The 18,444-nt window shown below is 36.1% G+C and overlaps 3 protein-coding genes and 2 long non-coding RNA genes across 12 annotated transcripts; 1 reads left to right on the plus strand and 4 right to left on the minus strand.

Moving 5' to 3' along the window:
• Nucleotides 1-100: 100 nt before the first annotated feature.
• On the minus strand, nucleotides 101-9,310 carry LOC124216946 (venom protease). The gene is made up of 7 exons (XM_046622078.2): nucleotides 9,152-9,310; nucleotides 6,377-6,466; nucleotides 2,156-2,476; nucleotides 1,754-2,056; nucleotides 1,502-1,603; nucleotides 1,238-1,389; nucleotides 101-1,076 (listed from the first exon to the last, which is right to left on the minus strand). Exons 2-7 carry the CDS (start codon nucleotides 6,444-6,446, stop codon nucleotides 921-923), a joined length of 1,104 nt encoding a protein of 367 aa, XP_046478034.1. The 5' UTR covers nucleotides 6,447-6,466; nucleotides 9,152-9,310; the 3' UTR covers nucleotides 101-920.
• Nucleotides 3,222-3,996, minus strand: LOC138190913 (uncharacterized). The gene is made up of 2 exons (XR_011177012.1): nucleotides 3,685-3,996; nucleotides 3,222-3,331 (listed from the first exon to the last, which is right to left on the minus strand). It is a non-coding gene; the product is annotated as an uncharacterized lncRNA (long non-coding RNA).
• On the minus strand, nucleotides 4,876-6,369 carry LOC138190914 (uncharacterized). 2 transcript variants are annotated; one of them, XR_011177014.1, is made up of 2 exons: nucleotides 6,006-6,369; nucleotides 4,876-5,252 (listed from the first exon to the last, which is right to left on the minus strand). It is a non-coding gene; the product is annotated as an uncharacterized lncRNA (long non-coding RNA). The 2 variants fall into 2 exon arrangements; XR_011177013.1 differs by having other exon boundaries at nucleotides 6,002-6,369.
• Nucleotides 9,311-10,170: 860 nt separating the features above from the next.
• On the plus strand, nucleotides 10,171-11,571 carry pen-2 (presenilin enhancer). The gene is made up of 3 exons (XM_046622089.2): nucleotides 10,171-10,471; nucleotides 10,554-10,658; nucleotides 10,770-11,571. Exons 1-3 carry the CDS (start codon nucleotides 10,411-10,413, stop codon nucleotides 10,907-10,909), a joined length of 306 nt encoding a protein of 101 aa, XP_046478045.1. The 5' UTR covers nucleotides 10,171-10,410; the 3' UTR covers nucleotides 10,910-11,571.
• MFS16 (major facilitator superfamily transporter 16) lies at nucleotides 10,849-18,316 on the minus strand. 7 transcript variants are annotated; one of them, XR_006882742.2, is made up of 12 exons: nucleotides 18,067-18,316; nucleotides 17,841-17,983; nucleotides 16,924-17,214; nucleotides 16,055-16,133; nucleotides 15,832-15,967; nucleotides 15,129-15,494; nucleotides 13,165-13,209; nucleotides 12,481-12,679; nucleotides 12,161-12,309; nucleotides 11,772-12,074; nucleotides 11,426-11,580; nucleotides 10,849-11,116 (listed from the first exon to the last, which is right to left on the minus strand). XR_006882742.2 is itself a non-coding variant. In XM_046622069.2 (11 exons), the coding sequence occupies exons 3-11, from the start codon at nucleotides 17,195-17,197 to the stop codon at nucleotides 11,518-11,520; spliced, it is 1,614 nt and encodes a 537-aa protein (XP_046478025.1). In that variant the 5' UTR covers nucleotides 17,198-17,214; nucleotides 17,841-17,983; nucleotides 18,067-18,316; the 3' UTR covers nucleotides 11,331-11,517. The 7 variants fall into 7 exon arrangements, 5 of the variants coding, with proteins under 5 accessions (XP_046478025.1, XP_046478029.1, XP_046478030.1 ...); XR_006882743.2 differs by having other exon boundaries at nucleotides 10,849-11,156; XM_046622069.2 differs by lacking the exon at nucleotides 10,849-11,116 and having other exon boundaries at nucleotides 11,331-11,580.
• Between the last annotated feature and the right edge of the window lie 128 nt (nucleotides 18,317-18,444).

Raw genomic sequence — 18,444 nt, forward strand, 5'->3', positions numbered from 1 at the left:
AACAACTGTGGCGAATTAGTGGCCGTCCGTTATATTCGACAGGAAAAAAGAGAACAAAGATCTGATACTATTAGTAGGGATCCTGCGACATAAAATCCTATCAGTCTACAAAATTTTTATTTTTGTAAAGTCTGTTCATTACATTCATTCATGCTAAAACTCTTTGAATTACTAGTCGCGTTTAACCAAACGCTCTCGAAACAGATAGAAAATCTGACCCTTGTCTTACGTATACAAGATGGGACCGCAAATTATGCTTGTAAAGTAAATGTTGTGCTACATGTGAGCAATTCTTATCCCGTCCGTTTATAGATTGAAAATTTCCCATATTTCTTGCTCTTATTGAAAATAAACTAAATCTGCACAAATTGGGAATGCAATGATCAACCGAGTTGATTATTTTTTTCACATTTAAGAAACGATCTCTAAATAATTTTTTTCTCCCCCTATAATTTACTGTTAATCGTTAATGTTTTTCGCTTTTATTATTCCTCTTGTATTTCTTCACGTCGTGCGTCTATTTTCCATTTTGTAAAATTTTACAAAACTCTGTATGAAATTTTCGGAACGCCATTGTAAGTAAAAAAAAAAAGTATCGTGATATCACATTTTTGGATGTCATCTTAGCGATTTGTGTACATTAAAAAGTATTGCTCTCTCAATTCAGTTAATATAATTGTATATGTTTTGCTTTTTGGCTCATATATTGTTCAATTGTCATGTATAAAATATTAAATACGTTACAAAACATATATATTTATATTACTAAACTATACTTGTATTATATGTATATTATATATCACTTTCATAAATCAAAATTAGGCAGATCGGTTAATAATTCTCACAATATTACGTGCAGTATAGGAGAAGTCTCTTCAGATTTGAATTTTATCACCGTATATACTATTTAACATTTTAGTTTAGACTAAGTTGGCCTGAATGAAGTCCAAAAACGATGTAACCCGAGTATAAACACCGGGAAAACCGGGTTCCGCGCATTTATGCCCGTATGAAACGACGCCAATCAAATAGGAGATCCTGCCCAGAGGAAACATCAATGGTCCACCACTATCTCCCTATAATGACAAACAGATGCATTAGTATTGTTCAAAATTCGGTGTGGCTTAAAACGATTCTGCGTTTCATACACGAAAAATACCGCAATTGATAATGTGTTTAGGTTACGATATACTGTATAATGAATGTTAGCAGGTAAAAATGTAGGGAGCATACTCACTTGACACGCGTCTTTTCCTCCACGAGCAAAACCCGCGCACAATACTCGATCGTCTATTACTGTACTTTTGAATGGCTCAAAGGCCTTTGCACACGCCTCAGGTGACACGACGGGTATCTGCAGCTGCAGTAATCGAGTACTTGATGGTCCGTCTGTGAATTGATATTGACAATTGTTATTCCACGAATTTTGAATGTTCGGTATGCAGCGAAATTCGAATATTTAAAAATGCAATATCGAAATAGATTTAGGAGCACGACTTACTGAAATACACCGCTCCCCATCCAGCAACGAATGGAAACATTCTGGTGAAATTCCTCTGTCGAATGTTGTCCTCAAGTGGCAAACAAATCGGATGAATGTTTTCTGAAATGAGAAAGTTCTCCGTGTATTTGGCAGAATCGCGAAAATCACCGGGGGAGAATTAAGTAAAGTAAGCTTCGAAAATTACATATATAATATGCTTTTACATCATGCATGTGATGAGAAAAAATCTTGATTTTAGTGCAGACTTACGTGAAAACGGTACGTTCCTTTCCATCCTTATTACGGCTATGTCATTCGTGTAATGAGAGGGGTCGTAATCGGGATGTATGGTGATTTTTTCGATAGGTATGTCGATCGGATTTGCTCCGTCATTATCGCTGACCAAATCTAAGTCGCCAAGTCGTACAAGGTACAAATCCTTACGGTTGAAAACACAGTGACCAGCGGTAATAATGTGACGGGATGAAACCAAAGTACCGCCACACAACCATTTCGGGGGATTACCGGCTCTTGTCGCCTTGTATCCAAGAGCCACTATCCACGGCCAAGCACCTGAAGATCATTGAATGCAATTAAATTAACGATAAGTCTCCAGTTACCGAGTCCGACCGCTTTTCTCTGTAAAAAGCAAAAACCTCCGCGAATATTTACCCAATTTCGCTGGAATTCCGCCAACAACTCGAGTGTATGTGGCATTGCTGAGGCCGCACTCATTCGGATACAATGGTCCATAAGATGCCACCTGTCTTCCAGCCATAGGTGTAGTGAGTGGTGCAGAGGTCATTGATTGTGATCCCGATGGACAGCAAACTCTGGGATCGAGTCCTTCGAATCCGCACACAGAGCTACGCAAATAATTTCCCGCAGCATTTCCCTGCGTGAGGAGGATATCCAACAGACTTTGACATCTCCTTATGTTGATGCACGTTCCACCCTCTCCTGACGGTGTTGTACAATCGATATTGTCAAAATCTGCGAATAAAAAATGCAATTCTGTAATGCAAGCTTAAATACACCTGCAGATGATGAAAATGTCGATACTCTGTATAAAGTGTGAACAAAACGCCATGGGAAATTTTCAAGAATTAGCTTCCACTCGTTATTTGTTCCCACCTTGATGGAAATTAATGAAGAATGAATCGATGTGAAATTCACCGCATATTTTATGCATGCTGTAGACATATTTATTACGCAATTCGTCAGTGTATAGAGTGAAGTGCCGGGAGCATTTGTGACGTTGCGTGAAAATCATGCAGCAAATATGGCCTTCTGGTGAACGTTAACATTTAACATAAACTCTACTCGGAACTCGGCAGGAATATCGGAATGAACAATATGCCAAGCGTCAATAAAAACATGAAATGGGACTCTGCCGTGGAAATATTCTGCGTAAACGATGCTACAAATGTCTTTAGTAGGTACCCATAAATGCAATATGTATATTATTGACTGGAAGTCGAATTACTAATATTCACTACTGTCGCACGTGTGATTAGTGATAATTATGGCATTTCACTGGACACAATCGTCACAGATTTTTGGACGCATGTCTCTTAATTTTGAAATTACTTCTTAACTCATGAGACTTAAGGGAGCTTTCCAGTGTGACAGCCCGAAAAATCGCTGTTTTTCGCGATTTTTTTTTTTAAAGAAAAAATAATCTAATCGGTCTGGTTTTTTTTTGTATATTAATTGGATATTGAAGAATACAAAACAATTTTTTAAAGATCGATTCATTTATTAATTAATATCTATAAAAATGATGAAACAATTGTTGCAGAAAATGCACTTGGATGTGGTGTCCACGTTGGGGGTCACAATTTTGATCTGAAACAAAAAACACAAAAAGATTATTGATCGGTATATAATTGGCTTTCGTGCTATGGAGGTTTTTTTCTTTTTTTTTTTTTTTGCAAAAATGGCGCCCGTTTGAACAAAAAGTATCGATTTTAGCATTTTTTTTTGCAGTTTTTTTTACAAAAAAATAGGAAGATGTCAAAAAAAAAAAAAAGCTTCCATAGCACGATAAACAATGACGTTAAGAATATTGTGTAAAAAATTCAACTCGATAGCTTTAAAACTCTGCCCTCCAAGTTGGACACCGTTTTGAAAAATGCTATTTCGAGAAAAACGCGTTCAAAGTTTCAAGTGAGGAAATTTTAGGTAAATCGTTTACTTACGGTCAATCAGCGATGCCAGGTCCATGCAATATCCCTTCTGCTTCTTCGAAAAGATCGTGCTCAATGGATTGTTCAGTCCGACGAGCTGTCCTCGCCTCTTTGCTATCCAGGGACGCCCGGCGGTTTGCTTGGGTGATGCGCGCATTCTTGTACTTAGCGGCGAAATCTGCGGCGCTCGGCCCTATCGTGCATCCCATCGTCTCCAAAATTTTTAAAATTGGGTCATAACCTTCATTGAAGGTGCACACAGCACACTGCGTAGCGATTTCTACTATCTGCTTGCCGCAGAATACGTGCTTTGGGGCTAGTTGCCACACACGGTGATTGATTGATTTTCAAGAATTTAGCACGCCATCCGCTTTTTTTTTGAAAATTGAGTGCGACAAAATAATAAGTCGCGCGACTAATTTACGGCTAATTAACGGCAAATTATGCAATAGTCCGAATTCACATTTTCGACAATTGGTGAGCCAAGTTCATGTACGTGCAGGTAGGAACGAGACAATAGAAATAACGGTCGCACGGGCAGACGGCCGACGCGGCAGCTGTAGCGCTCCGTTGCCTTCTTCCAAAAAATGCTGTACAGTAACCAAAATAATCTGAATTTCGGCATGAAAATTTCAGGGAATATTCGGTAGAGTGTATACTATTCGATAAAGCAAAAAAAAAAATCGATTTTTTGAAAATTTCACACTGGAAAGCTCCCTTAAGTCATGCGTAGTTGCTAATATCTGACGATTAGCAGTAGTATTCAATATATTGAACTTCGCTCAATATTCTATCCATACTTACTTTTAAGCAAAGTACCACAGTATGCGTACAGAGTACTAAATGTCTAATTGAACTAAAAGTGCTCAGAGACTAGCGAATAATTGTTATTTTTGCTACTTGGCCATCCCACAGGAGTATGCGTAAGTCTTTTAGAATTGATTTCTTTTACATGCTTTTACGACTTAATGGTTTACAGATACAGATCAAAGTACGCTGAATAATTATGATCATTTCCTTTTGAAGCTTTTGACCTATATATAAATCAACTTTAATAAGTGGTTAATTGTTTTCTGGATTCAACTGTATCATTAGGTAAGCGATCAATGGGTACTGTCGAACAATCAATGAAACCGAATGCACTGTATTTGGTTATATCATAATACTAATAACAAAATGCAGATAACTGTAATAAAACACAACTTAAATCTCAGCTATTTTTATTTTGTTGCCAATCGTTTCTTGGCCAATTTTTATTTCAATGCCAGGAATCTGATGTATCAGTGTTCCGTAATTGAAGATCGCAGATCCGTATTGTATAATGCGGTAATTATAATTCACGAACGATCTCCAAGAACGGATATTTTTCGTAGAAATAAACGAATGGACTTGTCGAAGATCGTTCGATCGCCGCTGTCCATGACACAATTTGTTGTGTCACCGCATATCCAGCATTGAGGCGTTTAATCATTGGACATTGAATATCGAATAGTATGTACATTCCGGTTGAGCTTTCAGAATCCATGTGTGTAACGAGCCGCGAAGCATAACTTCAGTCCATTCGAGAGAATATACTATAACTGAAAAAGGAAACGGAAGAACAGGCTTGATTGAAGTACAATAATCGCATGACATGTCGCGCGTGCTCAAATGTGAAGCACGGTGTTCAATTCCCATTTGTCAGTGTTAACTGTAATTACAACAATTTCAAAACAGCTGCTCGTGCACTTCCTCGGCGATGGTTTTTCCGACAAAATTGCCGTTTCCGAAACTATTTACTCATGATCCCCTCCGTTGATTTTCAAACCATGGTGTATTTTCGGATCGGAATTTAAGAACTAACTCTTTCCGTCAGAAAATTCATTATATCACAGTGTTTGTTATATCACAGTGGCATTTGTCAATTACGGTTTTCCTTTTCCCGAGGTTCAAATTTCACGTTATAAACGTACTTAATTTCTTCCATTCGGCTGTTATCGTCGGTGACTTTTGTTGCAGAACGGCTGCATATGTATAGCTAATGCGAATTGTAATATCGGATAACCCAATGGGAGTTTCCTGTTTATTATCATTCGACACCTTGCTACGGCCATCCCGGGTGTGCTTATGGGTACGTTGACACGAATTCGCGATCCCTTAAAGCCCTAGCCACGCCGCCGGTATTGCGAAACACATTTTAGTGACCGCGACCTCCAGGATAAACAACTCTCTCTTGGTCTGTCCTCTCGTCGAAGCATCAAAGTTTCGGTCTACAACCTCGCCCAAGGCTATAACTGCTGTTCCGAGTGTAATTGCAGCGGTTATTTTTATTCAAGGTACACAGTCATACCTACAGGCATGACGTATACGCTTTGTCGGTTTATCTCCGCCTGCAGACCATTCATAGAAAAGTACTTTGCGGTGTCCCGATCTATCTTCCTTCCGGTCTGGACGGTGGTTAAGCTTCCTCTTGTGAACTTGGACCGCGTCACCTGTTTGCCGCGTGTTTTGTTCTACATCAAAAACTGTTTTCCGCTCTTTTTCAATTCACTTTTATCATGATCTAGAAATCATTGACTGCAAAGCGCAGCGTCAATCTCCACATACAGAGTAATGAAAATCACTTCTACCACAATTGATTGAACTTAAAAAAAAAGATGAATCACGCCGATTAACACGTAGATAATCGGGATCGGTACAGCATAAATTAAAACCGTGTTTTTACCTTGCGAGGAAGTTGATTGCAGCAGCAGCAGCAGCACGGTGAATACGCCAACACAACAAGTCCGCTGCATCTCGTCGTCCTTGTCTCTTTCTGCGCAAAATCGACACATGTAACGTTAACGTATAGATTATACAAATTTTCAGTGTAACTTATATCAGAGGGTAAATATCATTCGATGGACACTTTGAAATTGTGGTACACGGGTTCTTCCCAAGCCGAGTAATTTGTTACGCAAGATGTATGAACTACCGGGAAAAGACGGTAACGCTTTTCGATGACACACTTGTCCCTGCAGCCACTGATTTCAAGAATCGTTAATTTCGCCACCAATGATTTTCACATAACACATAAACAAGGCCAGCGGATACATGCGACCTATTGAAATTTCGTAATTGCGGTCAATAGATGTGTGATTGCTGAAAAGTTACGGACAGATATATCCTCATGTATATGCGTGCGCGTGTGTGTATATATTTTTTAAGGTACAATTTACCTTCGGGTGATAAACCACCATTAACTATATTAACGGCAACGATCGCTGCCCGTATACCTATGTTGGACGAAAATACCGTGCAATATGCCTTCAAAGTCCAGAACCGCTTGTGCAATCAATTTTCACGTTATTTCTTTCACTTCGTTTATTCTTCGAAATACCGATGTCTTGAGCCGCCATGCATATCAAAGACCATCATTTATCTTGTTTGGGATATAGCTGTGTAACGGTGTCTCTATTATTGAATACGATAAGCATAGGTCAAAAAATGAATTTGTTCTGCAGACATTCGGTCAACTTACAGTCGTGTCTCTAATCGTTACATTGATTGATCAAATGAAGTTCAACAGAACTTTTATTTGTGATGATATATAAGATTTTCCTCGTTTACCCCCAACTGACACTCAATTATACTAAATTTATGATCTCTCTGAGTTTAAAACCTTACGGAATTTGCGAAGATCCCGCAACCGTATGAAAATTCAGACAACCATATATGCATAATCATTTTGCGCAAATTTTGTGTGGGGTTGAAATTTTATGAGCTACACTGATTCCAAAGCTCGTCAAACGCATCCTTTTGCCGCACGCTGCAAAAGATAATATATAAATAATGAAGTAGAACGGATTTCGTGTCTATCATATATGCAATAATATAGTTTGCTGAATCCATTTGATGATATAACGAAAATATTCGATGTCCACAAACTAAAATCATGAGAAATAAATATTTCCTAATGGTAATTCTGACGAACTGCCATAATTGAGGAACAATTATAACCGGTAAGCATGATCGGTACAAGCATTAATTACGTTTTACAATCATTATAGTCGAGTGTTCGATTACGAAGTATCGTCTAGACTATCGTCATTCATATGGTCAGAAACTTGTTTAAAGACAACCTGCAGGTACGTACGTTTAACGACAGGATAATTGTTGACAAGGCCTGTTTCAGAACAACATAATATGTTAATGTCGTGGCCTTGACAATGACATCAGAATAAAGTAATAAAGAATAGCTCTATCTTGTAGTGTTGCATACGGAAACATCCCGATCCTTATGATGTCAAGTTTCATCTAGATCGGCACTGGTAACAAATCGTACGAAACGCGTGATATACTCATTATTTTTAACATGTTAACACGTGTGTACGAGACGAGAATTCAATCAAGGAAATCACTCTGTAACAAGATCTTGAAAGTTATAATATACGATTATTCTTCAGTGGATTTCTATACCAGACGGTAATTAGGGTGGACATTATGCATGTACATCGATTTGAACGCTGATGATTAGTTCATGGTCGATTTTTGGCAACGACCCCGGTAACCGGATGTTCCGCTTCACGCTGCGATGTTCTTTCGAATGATTTCCGGTTATGGAGGTGCTATAATGTTATTTGCGTTTAGTGCTGCGCGTCTAATCGTATTTCACCTTTTGCACATCTTTTATACTGCAGCCTCTCGCTAAGTTTGTCATTTTAAGATTAACACATGGGCTTAAAAGTGCAAATAAATTTGATATAATAAAAATTGCGTTCCCGGTTTACTATAATAGTAAAAAAATGTGTATAGTTGCAGAAAGAATTGATTAAAACTATTTTCAAAATGAGAACTCATATCACGAAAATTCTGCTCACATAATGAGTAACGGTGAAAATCATACAGAGTAGTGAGAATTTTGAAAAATACGTATCCATTTGAGATTATTTGTAAGTTGATTTCTACTTTTTTTTCCCTCTTTACAACGATCTTAAGATGATATGAAAATTGATGACTTTGTTCCTTGACGAAAATTACTAAAAGCGTTTTCACTATTAATACCGCGAGCTTAAATTATATACTATATATTATATATACCAAATATCAATTATTACATGTTGTAGGCATATTAATTGCGAATCAGAAAATATGTATATTTTTAATTTATTCATTACACCCTCGGTACTACATATAATTGCAATAGTAAATCCCAAACCTCGTTCAAGTGAAAAAGTTGTTCTGAATAAATAAAAAGTACGCATATTTTCGCTTTAACAATTAATCCGCCTACAACATGTACTAATTGATATTTGGGCAGAGAAAGAAAATAATTGCATATGAAAATCAAAATGATCGTAGTATATTGTTTCAAAGTGATTGCAGTTGATAATGAATAAATTCGGTTTTTTCCGCTGAACTTCGTAAAGAAACAGCATTATTTGGAAGGTATTTTTACTGCTGGATTTTATAGATAGATTTATCACATGCATACTACGATTTACAATAAAGTAATACTCACCGTTTTAATTCAATCTGTTGACTTATGGAGCGGCACTCGAAGCGTTGTAAAATTAATTCGAATTGGAATACATACGACTGCAGACAAATTTTGATTCGTATCGCGAGTCCAGTTCGATGGCAGAGTCGAAAGGAGACTGCGTTAATCCCGGTTGCCATTCTCTTTATATTTGACCGGAGTAAAGCTGGCAGAGTCGTGATGCTGTGAGTAGGGATTATAAAATACGATCCTATGAGTGAATCAAGTTTTCGACGTAGGAAATGATGGAAAAATACATGAAAGTTTTATTCACACATGAATTTTTAAATTTGAATTAATTCGAATTAATTCCATTAATTTTAAATAATTTTCTCTAATTTTACTCAATTCAAATCAATTCATGTTAATTCATATGAATTTGAATTTATTCACTTGCTATTGACACGTTAATTCGACGAATTATTTCACCCTCGGTAGTTACGGTTATTAGACTGATAATAATTGTATACCACATACATATAAGTACCGCAAAAACGTTAAGGATGTTACAATTGCCGGTCGCAATCACATAATATACGAACAGAAAGAAATTGACAATTTGGCTTTTACCTCGTTCATTGTCAGTGCAATTCCGCGTGTACAAATAATTTGTTAACCCTACTGTTTGAAAATAAATCTACCACCTGTTTATTGAAAGTAGCAGTGACAGACTTGTAGCTCAAGACCTTGACTTATACAATGTTTATTTCGCGTTTTTTTCTAAATTATCAGTCATTTCTCAGATTAAAAAACTCTTTTATGCCGTTTAATTATTTTCATGATATGACTGGAATTGTGATGAAATGCTATTGTTCCACGATTGCCGCTCAAACCAGAGTTCAACTGCGTTTTGTTTTTCGATCATTGATCGTGATTTGATTATTGTAACAGGAAAAACGATTTTTCTTATAGACGACGTTTGCTCGATGTTGGCATTGGAATTTTAACACCACTCTATACGTTGACTGAAGTATGGCATCATAACGATACCACTATGCAGAACATGCAAAATAAATTCAATATACAAATTCAAAACCTGGTACCTTGTTCTGCTACGCAAAGCGCCATCAATTACTTTTCTCTGTGTCGACATCTCTGAGAATTCGAACGAATTACGACAACATCAAGTGAATCACTTTGTGAACTTTAAAGCAGAACCCAGCCAAACCTTATTTCAGGAAATTCCAGGAGGTGAATTCTGAGGTTATAGATATTCATGCTAATTTGATTTTCATTTTAAAATGGATTTGTCAAAGATGTCGAACGAAAGAAAATTACACCTTTGCAAATGGTATTTCCGTGGTGAGTCTAATTCCATTCCCATTCTGCTATGGTATGTGCAATAATGTGATTTCAATGTAATCGTAATTTTGACACCTGTCAGGAGGTTTCGCTCTGCTGCCGTTTCTATGGGCGGTAAACGCTGTTTGGTTTGCTCAAGAAGCATTCACAGTTCCACAGTACGATGAGCAAAAACAGATCCGAAGATGTAAGTAGACGCATTAAGTACATCTTTTTATGATACGTCTATTCAATAATACCGATGTACTGTGCCAATGATTCATTAACAAATAAAAATATATTCAAATTTTATTTTCAGATGTAATATTTTCTGGCCTGGGAGCTTTCGTATGGTTCGCTGGTCTCCTAGCTTGGATCATTACTTTTCAAACGCACCGTGCCACCTGGGGAGAATTCGGCGACAGCATTAGTTGGATTATTCCTACTGGAATTCCATAAGATTGAGAATAAATTTAGGCAAAACAATACTGTCATAAGCATTTTTTTCATGTTAATTTTTTATTATATAAAATTCTCCATTTGTTAAAAACGTAGGTATTGACACGTCAGAAATAGGTCACGAAAAATTCATGCATCTCCAAGTAACATTTGAAAGTGCTCCATTGCTCAATGTGTAAAACAAAGTCATTGCCTTTTTCCATAGATCTGTAATATAATTGTGACAATTCACTTATCATCTGTATTACTGGAACGAAGATAATGAAGGTATGCAAATTAGTTACTAAAATTGAACAGCATTTTATGTGATTAAATCAATTTAAACTTATACACATATTTTTGTTATCAAAGAAATAAAATAAAAGTGTGTCGAGGAACAGTTTGTAGGGACATAAACAGTTTTCGTTATTTCTTTACAATATATTTTTATATCCATATATTTTGTATAATGACGTTTAGGACAAAATTTGTAAACCTGACAAAAGGCTGATTGTAATACATATGTAGTTAGCACACCTTTAATGTTGGATATTTTTGTCTCTCTTGCTCATTTGACACATTTTGTGTGTGTATCGCGGTAGAAATTTATATCCACAGGACCTCGGAATTCAGACAGCCCGCCGCCGTTGGTTCCATAAATGTAATTCTCTATAGACCAGCCGTGAGAGCAGCTAAAACACATTGAAATTGTGAATAATCGTGTGATCAGGTATCTCAAATTTATATATACGTGATTAATAAACATTTTCAACGAAGCTCTGTAAATAAAATACGTGAAACCTGGCGGTACTGAATAAGAAAAATGCTATTGTAATTTTCTCTTGTATTCATAAAGAGAAAATCGAATATTAATGCTGCTTACCAAAAGTGCTATTACATCGGAGATCATTAACATGTAAAATACATTGTGCCATCCTGCCCAATTAGAAACTAGACCTGCTAACAATGGGCCGACAGCAGCTCCAATACTTCCGGTTCCATCAATAATTGCAGTTACAGTTGCCAGGGCTTTTGAGTTACTCCCTAAACTTGGATGCGTGCCGAGTTCAGCTGATACAGCTGTGGTAATTAGCGCGTAAGGACCATTAACTAATATTCCTGCCAGAATGAGCAGCGCAATGGTAATTCCGATATTAATACTTCCAAAGGAATCATAAAGAAACAGCTGTAATTGAAAAATGAGTAAATCATGAATGAGCTACTGGGAATATAAAGCTAAAACAAGAACTTATCAGTATGTCGAGTACTTACCATAGGGACAGCGAGCGACAACATACCCGCACAGGTAACAGCACTCATTCCAGTGTAATCGGAAAGTGAACCAGCTGTCACTGCTCCAATTATTCCTCCAATATCAAACAAAGTGGACAAATCTGCACTTATTTTTGCACTAAAGTTGGCTAAAATGAATACACGAACAAAACGGTAAATTAAACAGAGCAAAACTGTTATGTTGTAATACGAGTAATTAGTTACGTTATACTACAAGTTTGATCTACTAAGTGGATAATTTGTATTCTAGAGAGTCTAAAAGTCGTACTGATACTATAAAAATAATCTTTTGTACATGCCTGATGAAGCTATATACAGAGGCAGCCAGTAAAGGAATGTATAGCTTACTAGCTTTGCAAAGAAAAGGCATAGAGAAAATTCAAGTACTCCAGGTATCCGAATAGCTCCAATGAATCCAATAGGCTTATCTTCCCCAGAATTGCTAGTTCTTCGATTTACCACTAACATAGGACTTGTCTCGGTACGAAGAATCACCTCCTTGAATATATCATGTTACGGTAAGATAAATTTTTCTTAAATTAACATGAAATGTATTTTTTTTTTATTATTAACATGTGTAACCCAGATTGTGGATGCAACTTGATACATGTAATATACCTATGTATCATACAATTTGTTTGCATGTATTATCACTGACTAACACACTTACTTGTTAACAAACAAGTCAAGAATTAATATTCTCTAGATAGCTTATCCAATCTATATTTGAAAGCCAATTTCTAAGTAACAAATTTGCATCGCAAGCACTGCTATGGATAAAAGTATCATTCAGATTGCAAAATTATGTAACTGAAAGGTCACGTACAATAATTACACATGCAACTAGAAGTTTATCATGCATTACACAACACATTTTCACAACACTCGAGACTTGCGTATATGCATCTTTAAAAAGAATAGTAGAGCAGACTAGGAAAATCAAAGTTAGTATAGCGATTAAAAAATGAAAAACATGCACTTACGCCATCAACATATTGAAGACGTGACACGTTGTGGTTGATTGCTTGCTAGGGAACAACAAAGAGCACCCATTAATAGGGGTGCAAATAGAACTTAATGGGCTTAACTAAGTGAAAATATCTGAAAAAAGCAGCAAATTTTTACAATCAATTCCAAGTCACTCATTTTTCGTTAAAAAACTGGAATCAAATTACCAGGGTGGCCACTCAATGGCGCTCACGGAATTCCCCGACATTTCCCGGTTTTCCCTGACTAAAATCATTATTTTTCCCTAACATTTTGATGCACAATTTGTGCAGAAATCACTAAAAACTATAGTAACCTAGGTAAAGTATGGCCAAATATATTAAAGTTATAAAAGTTTTTAAAAGTTGTTTATTCCGTTCACTATGATTTTTGAAAGTTGACAAAAAATGAAAATTTCCATTTCCGTGGTCTTGTTAAGTATATATTTAAGAAGGGGCTCCAAGAAGCGAAATATTTTTAGAGCTATTATTTGAACATTTATGCTGTTTGCAATGAAAATCGAGGTCCAAAAAATTATGACTAATTAACGAATGTGTAACTTTTTGAAAAATGAACTTAAAAATTTTTTTCCAACGACACATTTTTCTTTTAAGTGTTAAGAATACACCACAATTTATCCAAATTTTTAAATTGATATTTAATACAGCAAAACAATTATTTTGTGCGGTGTACTGTCTAGACGCGGCGCGTCTATGCCATAACAGTTGAGCAGAGCCCTATGTTCAGCGTTAAATTAGAATTACTAATACTGAAGATAGAATTCCGGGTGCTCGTACTTTTTTATTGGAAATTTCCTCCTCTTTAAGAATATTTTTAAAATTTTCGCTAGCACTTTTACTTTTTGAGTTATTGACAAAAAACTGAGGCTTCGTTTTTTCTAGACTATTAGGCGTCGGTGAACGTGCGTCTCCACACGCAGTGACGGCCATAGATAAATCAGACCGATGTCTGCTCGTACCACTGAATTCATGTGACAATCAACAACTAAGCTTATAATCGTCAATAAGAAGAGAAGAAAAATTGTGACGATGTGGTGATAGCATCTCAATTTTATGGACAAGGCTTTTGAAATCCGTGAGTTCTATAAAAAGTCCCTGACCAACCAAAATATTCCCTGACATTTCCCTGACTTTTCCCTGACATTTCCCGGTTTTCCCGGTTTTCCAGACGGTTGGCCACCCTGATTACTCACAAACACATAGTTGAAGATACAAATACATATCTTCAATTTTAAACCAAGTTTTTCTATTTTCTGTAAATTAAATTTGTTACCACTCTAGAATTCAAGTAAAAGTAAAAAGTAGTATTAAAAATCGAAATATAAAGCTTCTAATGATTTCAAACTCTAGGTGCCTTAATTATGGCTACCATTGGCTTCCAAGTTATTCTAAATAACATCGAGAGTATAATACTGTACTGCTTATGTTTACAAAACAAGGATAATTTGCTGTATGTGGGTGTGCCAGAAACACTGATAATTTATCAGTACTCACCCAGATGGTGAGCGGAAAAATGCGTGCAAGTAAATGCATATGAAAGAGAATTTACAATCTGAATTTATATAGCATAGTTGATTACTGCTTCAGCTGTAGTTAGATACAGTTACCTACTTATTGTTAGATAGGTATTTACATAAGTAGTAGAAATGATGTATTTATTGAGAGTAAACATGAGTACAGGCTAATTACGCATGTTATAATTGAAAGCCAATAGTCATATTCACCCTCGCATGCCCTCTTATATGTACTTTCAAACTCTGTACAATTTGTACAATGACTTGGGTGCTCACTAATTCAAGTTAGAAATAAATAAGCACCAGAAACAAACCAAAACAAATTTTCTAACTACAGCGAGATTGGAAAATAGCAAAATAAACAAAAAACATGTAAGTTGTGTCGTCCGTATGACTTTGAGCTGCTTTCCCTATTCTGGGACTCACGTTATTTGCCGAATGATTTGCCTCTGGATCTTCAATGGCACTGCTTTCGTCAGAGCTATTTGTTACATCTACCTTTCTGTAACCTGGAGGTTCAGGCGGTAAGCATCCAACATCCACAGGATTTGGTGCTAGGAAGAGAAACAATAAGAAGCCGCCTACGCCCATAATAGCTCCAGGTACCATAAAGCTGAGGCCCCAGTCTGTTTCAACAAATTCAGCAGCAATTAAACTGCCCAAAATATTTCCTAAGGACGTGTGGGAGTTCCAAATTCCAAAGATCAGACCACGTTTGCCTTTGCCGAACCAGTTACTGACTACTGTAACTACACCTGGCCAGCCAGATGTTTGGAATATACCACCAAGTATCTAAAAATTATAAACAAAAAATTGCATTACAATTTCAGTTCCTCACATTAACTTCATTAAAAGTGAGTCTTGAAAAGATTCATGCAGTCTAGACTCTATTATTTCCAGTCAGATACATCAGATCTAAATCAACTTCATATCGTTATCAAATAACGTTATTAACCAAGTCCCTGGTACTTAAAATTGTGATCAAGTACTTTGATAATGGTAATGACCAAAGAATATACATTATAACCTGTGATACATCGGAGCAGCGTTTATCAATTCAATGACATTGAATTAGGGAATTTTTGTGATTGAATTGTACTGTTGATTATAAATCTCAAAAGATACTAACCTGGACTAAAATGAAGTACCAAAGAGTATGAATTTCATAGGGCCTTGCAATACCAAATAGATAACAGCAAATACCCGAGAATATCATTCCAAGAGCCAAGTAATAGCGAAGATTGACACGCTCCGCAACAAACCCGCTAAGTAACCACATAAAAATAGAATTTTACAGCCATTCTCCTTTTCTCTCTTTGTCAGTGATGGAAAGACTCACTTAAAATAGTTACCTAAGAAACATTGCCCCAGCATAAGCAAATAGGAATGCTGAATCCAAGGTACCCAATAGTGCAGAAGCATTGTCCCTATCTAGTTATGAAAAAGTAAAAATATAGAACTCAATATCTTTTCTATCCAATACTTCATCGCTTGCATGTACGTCGCATGAATTTCAGTGAAGATAATAAAGTGCTGTTTGATCTGAATAAACTTTGATACATAAAAGAGAGATAGGAATAACAGACTAAAAATCCAGTATCACTGTCGCCAGTAAAACCGAGTGTAAATTATTATCTTTCGCGGAATAAAACAGTCATGTTTCTTTTTTCGATAAAAGTGTAATGAGTGTTTATTATGCACAATTGAGTATTGAATATATTTAAACTAATACCACACTTATTACCCTGTATACTTGTCAACTTAAAAGAACTAGTTTGTACTTCAAATTGTACATTACGTTAATTACCTCATTAGATTTAAAAACCATTGAGGTTTATCAAAAATATCTGTTAATGCTTAATTGGCGTTGATAGGGTAGGAACAAGATTGTTGGATAAAATTGAGTGTCTTGTTCTCATTAATAACACGAGATTGTAGATTAGAAATGTGAGTGAAGAAATTGGAGATATAAAATCCATTGAGAAATATTTATGAAATGTCCAAGGCAAGCGTAAGGTTTCAAAGTCTTTCACGGATTTTTTTAAATTTTATAAATCACAACTGTAACGGCATTTTAAGATTTCTAGTATTGTCAAGTTTACAGAAGACTACTTATACCCACTGGAATGTGCAGATTGTCAACACTGAGAGATAATATTTATATAAATAGAAGAAATATACCATTGTTACTTGCATATTTCAAAGTGCATCTTTGACTTACCAAATGGAGGCCATTCACACCAGTTCTGATTATTAGTATCATTTGGATTTATATCAGGCGGCGGTACTAAACCACTACAATTTCTACTGAGCACGTTTTTCACAACAGACATTGGCTTCCTTGACATGTGATAACAAGTATAACTCATGTAAGTTAGTGCCAGTATGCCGCCCTTGTACCAAGCAAGTCGATTGCATCGATTTTGAGTTGTAAATTTTGATAGAAGCCATTCTATCCCTTTTAGCCCACATGGTGTTTCTCGTGTAACGATCATATCCAGTGTACTCCGTCCTGTTTCAAAATTACATTTTAGTTAAATCTTAAAAAAAAAAAGTATTCGAAGTTCTATCAAATCTCCATTTTGTTATACAATATCTTGTATTATTTATTATAGAATTTAAAGATAAATGAACGGATTTTATTTGCCAAGTATATCTGAAAATACACTTGCATATAATCTGAGTTTGAATGCACTTTCACAATAAAAATTAACAGCGTACTCAATCTGAGATGAAGCAGCATAAATATGCGGAACTAACAAATGGTGAAAAAAATTATGGAAGTTTTTCTTCCCAAACACTCTGTTATTTATGAATATTTGCAATTAAATTGTGGTGTCATTCTGACTCTACGTCACTCTAGATTTTTTTGTTCTATAATTTAATAAATTGTATGTACGTACATACAGGTTTTGTGTAACAAATACAATTATTTCCAGCAGTCACTTATTTCGAACGTTTATTTCTTTCTATAAGACGAACATCTATTGCGAAATAAAATATGGAACACTACGTTTTACTACTATTACGAAATTTTGTTGCAAGCACGTTGTGTGTGGGGGGTCAACATGAAAGGTGTCAGAAGGAACACTGAAAAAAATGCCTGCAATTCTATATTATCAAAACGTTGAAACTTACCACTCAGTAAGAACAGCGAACGACGTATTCGTAAAAAAGTGAAGAGTCAAAATATTAAATCGTAATACCTAATCAAATCAAGGATTGGAATGTTCTGACAAAAGTTAACAGACGATCGTACGTAACTGGTGATGCGTCATAACCTAGAAAGGATACGACCAGTGTTAAATGTATCGTTTATGAATTAACTGACAATAAATAGTGAGAAACAGATTATAAAACTTACCACCCAATACAACCTAGATGCCTCATTTTTAATTATTTTGTTTTTTGCTTATTTGAAGTCGAGTCGCACAGTACCAAAAACTCCAGATCAATTTCTATCGTCCTCTGCAAGGGGTTCAAAGTCTGTTTACTTCATGCTCCTTTATTAACAGACTAGCGCACGCCGCTTTGTGAGCCGTGTCGGAGTTATCAAACGTCATTAGGAACGCGCACATCTGGAAGAGGAAAACTTGATAAGCAGCCGTTGTAATTGGATGCGAGGATGTCACGTGTCAGTCACACCTCGTGCCTATCACGTGCTTAGAACACTTGTTATCTGCTGGGAAAGAACGCTGAAGTTCGGCCTTCGATTTTGACAGCCGCGGGTAAGAACAGCACA

This window comes from Neodiprion pinetum, chromosome 4 (assembly GCF_021155775.2).
Source record: "Neodiprion pinetum isolate iyNeoPine1 chromosome 4, iyNeoPine1.2, whole genome shotgun sequence".
In the NCBI taxonomy this organism is placed as follows: domain Eukaryota; kingdom Metazoa; phylum Arthropoda; class Insecta; order Hymenoptera; family Diprionidae; genus Neodiprion; species Neodiprion pinetum.

Coding starts and splice junctions, on each gene's coding strand:
- LOC124216946 (XM_046622078.2), bottom strand. CDS start 6,446: ATGCAGCGGACTTGTTGTGTTGGCGTATTCACCGTGCTGCTGCTGCTG. Junction 1,604..1,753: donor AAGGAACGTACCGTTTTCAC/GTAAGTCTGCAC, acceptor TTCTCATTTCAG/AAAACATTCATCCGATTTGT. Junction 1,390..1,501: donor ATGGGGAGCGGTGTATTTCA/GTAAGTCGTGCT, acceptor ATCAATTCACAG/ACGGACCATCAAGTACTCGA.
- pen-2 (XM_046622089.2), top strand. CDS start 10,411: ATGGATTTGTCAAAGATGTCGAACGAAAGAAAATTACACCTTTGCAAA. Junction 10,472..10,553: donor TTGCAAATGGTATTTCCGTG/GTGAGTCTAATT, acceptor GACACCTGTCAG/GAGGTTTCGCTCTGCTGCCG. Junction 10,659..10,769: donor GCAAAAACAGATCCGAAGAT/GTAAGTAGACGC, acceptor TTTTATTTTCAG/ATGTAATATTTTCTGGCCTG.
- MFS16 (XM_046622069.2), bottom strand. CDS start 17,197: ATGATCGTTACACGAGAAACACCATGTGGGCTAAAAGGGATAGAATGG. Junction 16,134..16,923: donor GTGTGAATGGCCTCCATTTG/GTAAGTCAAAGA, acceptor TTTCATAACTAG/ATAGGGACAATGCTTCTGCA. Junction 15,495..15,831: donor GGTACTTCATTTTAGTCCAG/GTTAGTATCTTT, acceptor TATAATTTTTAG/ATACTTGGTGGTATATTCCA.